Source organism: Gekko japonicus, unplaced genomic scaffold (assembly GCF_001447785.1).
Source record: "Gekko japonicus isolate JY-2015 unplaced genomic scaffold, Gekko_japonicus_V1.1 scaffold2503, whole genome shotgun sequence".
Classification (NCBI taxonomy): Eukaryota; Metazoa; Chordata; class Lepidosauria; order Squamata; family Gekkonidae; genus Gekko; species Gekko japonicus.
Window position 1 is genome coordinate 180251 of NW_015167130.1, and position 10588 is coordinate 190838.

General features: G+C 41.8%; 1 protein-coding gene across 1 annotated transcript in view; it reads left to right on the forward strand.

The window, feature by feature from the left end:
• LOC107111988 (vomeronasal type-2 receptor 26-like) overlaps window positions 1-1448 on the forward strand; it is a 7373-nt gene extending 5925 nt beyond the window's left edge. Inside the window, exon 5 of the mRNA XM_015413042.1 lies at window positions 547-1448. Within this exon, the coding sequence (XP_015268528.1) occupies window positions 547-1448 (902 nt within the window). The remainder of the gene's footprint in view (window positions 1-546) is intronic.
• The last annotated feature ends 9140 nt before the right edge of the window (window positions 1449-10588 follow it).

Below are 10588 nucleotides of genomic sequence, written 5' to 3' on the forward strand. Positions count from 1 at the left end.
CATAATTGGGCCCACCTCTGGCAGCACTCTGAAACTTGCCAGAATTTTTTTGGGTGAAGCTGCCAGGGGAATAGAAGTAGGGAAAACTGAAAACAGGGAAATATAAAGATAGGTCGGCTGGTGTTTGGGAAGGAGAGAATGATGCAGGAAAAGAGGAGCAGCTATGGGTGTTTTCAGGGAAGATAAAGAGGAAATAGCAGGGGTGGGGACAATGAGATCACTCCTTGCAAGTTCTTGTGAGTCCTCTGTTTGTACAACTCTGTCTCTTGATGTTGCTAATTTCAGTATTTGCTAACACAGTGTCTTACTGATTGGGTTTAAAATGTTGACAGTCACTCTAAAACAGGAAATTATGGAGCAATGATATATAATGGAATCATGATTAGTAGTAACAGACTAAGAAGTTTTTTTAACTGCCATCTCCATATACTTACAGTTAAAAGTTACCATGAAAATATTTCCTACATTGAATGGTGTCATAAAAATCAGCTTAAGATCCTGTATAAACCGGCAGAGTAATGGCTTCACTTCCCCTTTTCCCTTCAGATATGGTTCAGTGTACCAGATGCCCTGAAGATCAGTATCCAAGCAAGGATCACGACCAGTGCATCAACAAAATTGTAACTTTCCTATCTTTTGAAGAACCTTTAGGGATCACATCAACTTTACTATCTGTGTCTTTGTCCCTGATTACAGCTTTAATGCTTGGGACATTCATTAAACACCATGATACCCCCATAGTCAAGGCCAACAACCAAGATATCACCTACACTCTCCTTGTTTCTCTGCTTCTCTGCTTCCTTTGTTCCTTCTTGTTCCTTGGACAACCTAAAAAGGTGACTTGCTTCCTCCGTCAAGCTACTTTTGGCATCATCTTCTCTGTGGCTGTTTCTTGTGTCTTGGCCAAAACCATTACTGTTGTTGTAGCTTTCATGGCTACCAAACCTGGGTCCAGGATAAGGAAATGGGTGGGGAAAAGAACAACCAATTTTATTCTTTTTCTTTGTTCCTTCATTCAAGCAGGCATTTGCATGGTGTGGCTTGGAACCTCTCCTCCCTTCCCAGATTTTGACATGCAGTCAATGACTATGGAGATTGTGGCAGAATGTAATGAAGGGTCAATCATCATGTTTTATATTGTCCTGGGGTACATGGGACTTCTGTCCCTCATCAGCTTAACTGTAGCTTTCTTTGCTAGAAAGCTGCCAGACAGTTTTAATGAAGCCAAGTTCATCACCTTCAGTATGATGATCTTTTGCAGTGTTTGGTTGTCTTTTGTTCCAACCTACTTGAGTACCAAAGGGAAATATGTGGTAGCTGTGGAGATCTTCTCTATCCTGGCTTCCAGTGCCGGGTTACTAGGTTGCATCTTTTCCCCCAAGTGCTATATTATTCTGCTGAAGCCAGAGTTGAACAAGAAAAAAATCCTAATTAGTAGAAATAATTGAAAATAATTTCCATGGTGAAAGTTCAAAGACAAGCTTGCCACCTGAGGATTCTGTTTTTTTGACTTTCAGCTACGAGTGCTGGACCTCCTGATGGCACCTGGTATTTTTGGGCACTGTGTGACAGAGTGTTGGACTGGATGGGCCATTGGCCTGATACAACATTAGTTTCTCTTATGTTCTTAAAGCTGATGATCTTTTCTTTTCATTTTAAGTTCATCACTTTTCTGCTAAAAAATCATTCAAAAATTCATTAAAATTTGGAACCATGGGATCCTTCTTTTCTATTTTATCAAGTATTTTGTTCACACTTCACAGCACGTTTCTGACATCCATGCATAAAACACAAACACACATTCCAATGAAACATGAGTGTTTTGTTTTTCCATGGTGAAAGTTCAAAGACAAGCTTGCCACCTGAGGATTCTGTTAGGCTTTCACTTGTAGATGAAGGATCCTCTGGTCAATGTCATATGCTTGTTCAGCTTTGTTTGGGGCTAGAATTCGCACCATTCCTGGATAGACAGGACTGATCTACTGGTAGCCATGTATACAATAGATTACATGTAGATTTGACTACATCAATGTGCATGCCATTGGTATGTTGCCTATGGGAAAGTGAAAAGGAAGTAACACCTGAAGATGTCGTCCAGTCTGTAGGATGCCTAGGGTGTGAGACAGAGTTCTTCACTAGTGAAAGAGTCACAAGACCACAGCTTATCAATCTGTATTCTTTGTCAATGACATTTAGGAAATGATGAGAGAACATTTTTTTAAAAAAGATACCACATATTTTCTTCTCTTGACTGGGGACACAAAGTGGCTTCCAACATTATTTTTCCAAGCTGTATTTCGGCCTCACAAGAACCCTGTGAAACAGGTTAGAAGAAGAGAAGGTTTTTAGACCCTACTTTTCTCTGCTTTGAGGAGTCTCAAGGCAGCTTCTAATCAAATTCCCTTCCTCTCCTCACAACAGACATTTTGTGAGGTAGGTGGGGCTGAGAGGGTTCTGCGAGAACTGTGACTGGCCCAAGGTCACCCAGCAAGCTTCATATGGTATGTTGTGGAATCAAACCTGGTTCTTTAGATTAGAATCAGCTGCTCTTAACCAGTAGCCAGTTTGGTATAGTGGTAAAATGTGCAGACTAATCTGGGAGAACCAGGTTTGATTCCCCACACCCTCACTTGCATCTGCTGGATGACCTTGGGCAAGCCATAATTCTGTCAGAGCTGTCCTTGAAAGGGCAGTTCTTAAAAGAGCTCTCTCAGCCCCACCTACCTCACAGGGTGTCTGTTATGGGGAGGGGAACGGAAAGGAATTTGTAAGCCACTCTGAGTGAAGGGTGGGGTATAAATCCAATCTCTCTCTCTGTCTCTCTATACCATGCCGAGTCCCCACAGAGTAAGAGAGAGTGGCTGGCCCAGTCTGCTTCCATGTATGAAAGAGTGGGATTCCAACCTGTGTCTCTCAGATCCTAGATTGACATTGTAACCCCAAACCATGCTGTCAAGATCCCACAGGAGGCCCCACTGGTGGCCCCACTGGCCCCACTGGTGGACCTCCTGATGGCACCTGGTATTTTTGGCCACTGTGTGACAGAGTGTTGGACTGGATGGGCCTTTGGCCTGATCCAACATTGGTGTCTCTTATGTTCTTATGTTCATACGAGTGCTCACACGGAGAAGGAAATGGTTTCATGCTGTACACAGGAGTACATATACTGCAAACCATCAATTTAGAGAACATAACAAAATTGCATCCCCATGACCCCCTCCACCCATAATGTACAAGAATAAAATGATTGAAATACTAGTTTGGACTCCTAACCTTTCTTTCAGGCTGCTCATTGGGAATCCTACGAATCAGAATTTAGTTTGTAGAGCACTCAAAGAGGGAGAGTGTTCTGATTTGGTTGTGACATCTGATCACACTCCCAAGTTATCTGTATTTTCAATATTGAGGTCTTGGTCTGCGGGGAGGTAGTATATAAATGTTTTAAATATGTTTAAATACTTTATCATATTCCTGAACACATGATTGGGTCCACTGTTAGGTGTGGACTTCCCTGATGGTTCTGACACTCTTTGGAAAATTCAAACCCATCCTGCTGGTTGAGACAAATTCTCAACAAGTCTACTCAGAAGACAATCCCATTTTATTGAATACGGCTTACTCCCTAGATCCCCCCCCCAATATTTCAGCATGATGAACAGGGGGTTAAAAAAATGTTTAACCATGTTGCCACTCAATGTTCAAACTCATCAAAGGTCATTATCTTCCCCAGTAATTATCCACATCACTATGTTTTTTTCCCCTGAGCCAAAGCTGCAGTGACTTTCCAGGAGGTGCCGGAAAACACATAATGAGCAAGTCTGAAAGCGCTTATAAGAAACATCCTTTGCTATGGAGAGATGGGAGGAGGGAAGGCAGAGCTCTGTCACTTTGATCTCTCACATTTTGCTACATTGTATTGTATGCCACATTGGCTACCATTCAAGGCATTCATTTTCAAGTGGCAGGAAAAAGAGCTGGCATATTTAACCTTAAGAAGAATACTGACACAGTCGTCTTCCCACCAAGCCAGCCTATTATGCCTTAGGTGGGCACAGAAGAATCTGTGTCTAGATCTTGCTTCCAGGATGGTGAGGCTGGGGATGTTGCTTCTTCTATCGTTTCTTCTGGTGTGCAAAGTGGACACTCTGAAATGCCCTGGAGACAATCCCGTCCTCATCCCCCATCAGTGGTACCAGCCCGGGGACTACCACATTGGTGAGATTACTTCTCAGATCTGTTTCCATCTTCACAATATTGGTTTTGACTACCAGCCTTCCTTGGACTTGTCCTCTGCTCCAGAGTAAGGATTCTTTCCCCACCTATGTGTGTTTGGTCAGTTCACAAACCCTACCAGTGGTCTGACAGGATGCTGAAAGAAAGAACATGTAATCTGGGTCCACCCTAAATTTCCTCCTATGCAATTGCCTGCACAGAATGTAAGCAATCCCTGTTTTGGAAAATGGGAGAGGGGAGAAAGATTTATTATTTTGCTAAATGTTGATTAAGAAGAAGAAAACATGTTTCCATTATTAACTGTTAGTTTGAGTTTACCAATAATACTGATCTAGTGAAAGCCAGATGTACCTTCACAGTCATCTGTTTGATTGATTTACGTATTTGATACAACTTACTAATTATATATTATAACTCTATTTGCTAGATCTTTAGGTGATTTAACATTCTTGCAGAAGGACTACAATTCATCAACTGTGAAAGGACTTTACTGTTCAGTTGACTTGTTAAACTAATTAATTATTATTATAGATGAAAAGAGCATTAAACAAACACTGATACAAGTGGGTTTATGGATGCAGAATATAAGAAGCTATGTTGAGGTTGAGATGGCCAGAGTAAGCACTAAAAATATAACAGAACAGTCAGTGGCTGTTTTGCAGAGTTCTAGTAACCATTTTCTTAACCCATATCTGGAAAGCAAGATGAATTCTAGGAACAATTCATTCTGGTTGTACTCGCTACAAGCTGAAAGCAACAAACCTGTAGAACAGTTTCAATATGGAATCCACACAATATTTTTTTTTATTTTTATGTTTCTTACTATGCTCTTCATTCAAAATCCACACCATTTCCTCCTTACCCTTTTTCTCCATTACTCCAGATCCACTTCTTTCTTTTCATCTGCTTCTTTCCACCTAATTAAAAACTGAATGTGGTCCTTCCCATAATTTCTTGATAATATCATATTTTTATCATTCTAAGATGTGAAGATGTATTATTCATTCTAATAATGGTAGAAATGTATTTATATAGGGTTTTAAGAAGGAAGAACTGCCTTCTCATTGTAATAAAACAGAGAAATAACTGTGTGGCATCTTAAAGGCTTTCATAGGGAAGCATTCATTTCATTTCACCCATGTAAGGGTCTGTCTAGTGGGCAGGTGAGTGCACTGTGAATATATACAGAAAAATAAAACACTTTTTTAAAATAAAAAAATATTCCAAAACCCTGCAGAATTTTCCTGTAAAAGAGTGTTTGTCTCTTTTTGAAGAATGGTGATCAAGTTCTACCAGCATGTTCTGGCCTTTGTGTTTGCTGTAAAAGAGACCAATGAAAATAGCCACATTTTGCCCAATGCTACACTTGGCTTCCACATCTATGACACCTACCACAATGCAAAGATGACGTACCGCAGCACAATGGAGTTGATCTTCAAATCGCATAAATCTGTCCCTAATTATCAATGTGATACCCAGAAAAACCTGATAGCTGTCATTGGGGGAATTGATGGAGATATTTCTTTCCGTATGGCAGACATCTTAGGTCTCTACAAAATTCCACAGGTGAGATCCACATATAGAAGGATGAGTGATTTGACATATTGCAGGGTTTTAAAAAATTATTTCTAGGAGGTATTATGTGATGGGAGAATTATGGATTATTATTTTGTTGTTCAGTCGCACAGTCGAGTCCGACTCTTTGCAACCCCATAAACCAGATCATGCCAGGCCCTCCTGTCTTCCTCTGAAGTTTGCTCAATTTCATTTTTGTTGCAATTATGACACTGTCTAACCATCTCATCCTTTGCTGTCCCTGTCTTCTTTGACCTTCAATCTTTCCCAGCATCAGAGTTATTATATGATCTTTAAAGATCAAAAGCAAAAAAAAAAAGATAAAACCCAGTTTTCAATCACGGAAAAGGAGGAAACAGATCCCATTTCAATAAGCATTTTCAAGAAATGTCAGCATATTCCTATAATATGAAAAAAATCATGCTCCTATGACACTAAAAAAACCATGAATTTTAATTCTCTCCAAACAACTGCGCTGACACAGATGGTCCAGGCTAGCCCAGTGTCATCAGATCCTGGAAACTAAGCAGGGTCAGCCCTGGTTAGTATTTGAATGAGAGGCCACCAAGGAAGTCCAGGGTTGATACACACAGGCAGGAAATGGCAAATCACCTCTGAACATCTCTTGCCTTGCAAACCTTACCGGGTCACCATGAGTCAGTTGCAACTTGGTGGCACTTTCCTCTTCTAAGCCTGCAACTGCTTTTAGCAAATAGTGATTACATAAACAGGATCTAGGCCCGTAGCTAACATGGGGCCCACGGGGCCTGGCCCCCTAGTGTTTCTTCTGGGCCCCCTCCCTTGGGCTGCCCCCAAAGTGCTCTGACATGACCCCTGCACTGTACTTTCATTTAATTAGCTGGCAGCCCCTCCGAGGCCCCCTCCCAAAAAATTCCCTAGCTACGGGGCTGTAATATGACCATATGCCCACAGGGATCCCCCCCTTCTTTACAATCAGAAATGTGTATGCATGCTCTCAAGATGTTGGCACTGCCTTTCCCACCCAAACTTATTCATTAATTGAATTAAATAGGATTTCTATTCAATCTATTGCTTACTTCCTTTCAGAACTACTTCTGAAGTCTACATCCATACAGACACTGTAATGTAAATTTTCCATACATTTTCTTTCAGCTTACGTATGGCTCATTTGCCTCTGAGGAATGGGACACCACAGAGTCCCCTCCTTTTTACCGTATGGTCAGAAATGAAGATCTTCAGTATATGGGGATTGTCTCATTGCTTCTCCACTTTGACTGGACGTGGGTTGGGCTTTTTAGTGTGGATGATGACAGTGGAGAACATTTTGTGAAGACCTTGGCGCCATTGCTTTCCAAGAATGGGATCTGTTTGTCCTCCACAGGAAGAATCCAAAACCAATTCAAATGGGATCACTATCATGACATTGGTGCTATAGTTTCAAAAACATGTAAATCTTTCACAGATAGCAAAGCCAATACATTTATTCTTTATGGAGAATCTATGACTTTGTTAACTCTGAATGCTTTGATTAATTTTGGAGTTGTTGGATGTTGGGAAACTGTCTCATTGACAAAAGTGTGGATTTTGACATCCCAAATAGATTTTACACTATCTGGTCTACAAAGGGGCTTGAATTATGACTTCTTTCAAGGTGCTCTTTCCTTTACAGTTCAATCTCATGAGGTCCTTGGCTTCCAGAAATTTCTTCACACCATCAAACCTAACTGGACAGAGGAAGATGGTTTTGTCAAGGATTTCTGGAGCCAAGCGTTTGACTGTTCATTTCCAGATTCTCAGGAGAAAATGAAGGGCCCTGGGACATGTACTGGGGAGGAAAGATTGGACAGTCTTCCTGGGTTCTTTTTTGAAATGCATATGACTGGCCACAGCTACAGTATTTATAATGCTGTCTATGCTGTGGCACATGTTTTGCATGCCATGTCCACAGCTAGATCCAATCACAGAGCAATTTGGGGTGGTGGAACTGTGAAACTACAACATCTCCAGCCTTGGCAGGTAAGACCTTGATTGCCATGAGTGTTAAGAGTCATGGAGAGGAAACCTCCAGATGTGTTCTTTATGTGAAACTGGGGGAAATATTTTTTTTCCCCAGAGGGTAGACATTTTGATCTGTAGTGAAGAAGCTAGATTTGAGTACAGTAGCACCTCAGAGATCAACAAGAGTTGGGGGGGTAATGAGTTTTTGAGAGTCAAAGCTCTCACAAAAGGTTGATTCCAAATACTTAGGTCCCTGCCACACGGCAGGGAAAAGGACGACTGAACTGTGGCTAATCAGAGCCGCACCAAAGTTGAGACGCCGCGGTGCGTTGCTCCACGGTACGATCAGATGCCAGGAAGAAAGAGTCGGATGGGAGGGGGAGGCTGCCGAACTGCGCATGCTCGAGCATGTGCAGTACGGCCGGGGGCCGGGATGCGCCGGCGCAAGGATGCGCCGGCGGATCCCACGGCCCGGCTTGAGGCACTGTACTGGATACAACCACCTAGTTAGGTGGTTGTTTTTTAGTGCGCATTTTCAGCGGTTGGGATGGATCAGGGGCGGGCAGGCAATGATTCCCAGATGTTGCCATGGGATCGCGCCCGTTTGCTCCACCCCCATTCCGTCCCCCTCCTGGCCCAAACCGCCTCGTATGAACAGGGCCTTACATGCCCATTTAATTCTGACTGAATGCACTTTCAGGTCACTTAAGGATCCCATGAAGTTCCTTAAAATAGAACAATGTCACAGAAACAAGGGGACTGACATTGCTACAGAAATAATTAAATGTTCAGGTGGCTGGAGGAAGCAGATAATTCCCATTGCAACAAACAGCAGTCACTCTTGAGTCCAAATATTTTTGTGGGAAATTTGCACCGTAGAATTGTAATAGAGATGTAGAGATGCAGAACTCCTATGAGGACTGTGGAATTACAATAGAGATGTAGAGATGCAGAACTATAAAATAACTCGTCAAAGACCTTCAGGGTCTTAGTGTGGAAACAATCTTTGTTTCTTTTTTTCTTTGGCAAGCTACATACATTTCTTCAAGACCTTTCATTTAACAACTCTGCCGGTGAAACAGTGTCCTTTAATAAGAACAAGGAAACGGGAGCTGGATTTGATATAACAAACCTGATCATATTCCCAAACAAGTCCTTTCAAAGAGTAAAAGTTGGAAGGGTGGATGCTGATACTTCGGAAGGCAGACACTTTGTCATTCATGAGGATATGATTGTTTGGCACAGAAATTTTAATCAGGTATGGATAGCCCAGGCTAGCCTGATCTTGAAAGCTAACTAGGCTTTGCCCTGCCTAGTATTTGGATGAGAGACCCCCCCAATGAATACTAGGGTCATGATACAGAGGCAGGCAATGGCAAACCACCTCTGGTTGTCTCTTGCCTTGAAAACCCTATGGCATCACCAATGCCAAGCTGTGACTTGATGACATTTTCCATAGATTCCATGTTGTTCCCTGGGGTGAATCTATTTGCTGGGTAGGTTGGAGCCTGGAAGTTCCCTGTCAGGTAGAATCAGGTTCTGTAATAAAGACTCAACTCAACTGAATTAAAAACCAAAACAAAATACTGCACACTATTTGAAAACATATTTCCCTGTACCCCTGAAAGACTGAAGTGAGGGACTGGGTTGAATAGCCATGTTCTTTTAACCCCCCCCCCCCAATATTCCCCATCCAATTAAGAAACTGCTCATTTTACAGACAATGAAAAGATGCACAGTTTTCACAACTCTGAGCTCTTTCCTCTTTTCTTCCATAGGGGTTGCCCCTTTCAGAATGCAATGACCACTGCTACCCTGGTTATTACAAGAAGAAGATGGAAGGGAAAATAATTTGTTGCTATATGTGTGATTCCTGTCCAGAAGGAGAGATTTCCAATCAGAAGGGTAGGTAGTGTATTGCATCATGTACCCAAGATTTTTATGTTAATTCAGGTTATCTTTTCTTAAGAACTTGAAAGTAACCACTTTTTAGTGAATTAGACAGTGCCATCCTGTCAAAGGTTAGGAAAATTTCTGCTGAGCAAAAGTAATATAACCCACAGCTTACCACTGCTGTCAGTGCACATATTTAGTTGTGGACCATGAGTGCTAAGAAACTTTGATGCACACGCATGTGTGAACTGATCTCTGTTTGATGAATCTCAGACAGAATTCAGTTTGAGTGCTGAACCATGAGTCAGGATCACATATTTGCCATTTCTTTGGTTTGTTACCATCTCATGGGGGAAATTCCACTCTGTTCTAAAAATGAATTATCACCATATACTACCATGCCCCAATATCACTGAAGAAATGGTGGGATGCAGCCCTGCTAGGAATGGCATGCAGACCATCTCTACCTATAAGTTATTGCATTGTTAGTGTGGCCTCATCTGTGTATATATAAATACACAGACTGGGGCAATAGATAGACAAGAAGCAGTTAAAACCTCCCAAAATGATAAAAAGCACTTGTACTTTAAGAAATAGATTATCTCAGTGGTTGTTGCTAGGAAACCACAGCATTATTGCCAGCCTTCAAGCCCTAGTTTCCACAGCAACCACCCCACAAAAGCCATTGTGGTATAGTGCTCAGAGTTTCAGGTTAGGTTCTGGAAGACCCAGGTTTGCAAGCCCCCTTTACTGTCGGAGGTCATTGGGTTACTTTGGGCTACTTACACATACTCAACCTAACTTACTTCATAGTGTTGTCATGAGGAGTAGAGGAGTATTATGTAAGCTGCTTTGTGTTCCCATTGGGAAGAAAAAAGATAAAGGTAAAGGTTCCTTTGCTCCAAAG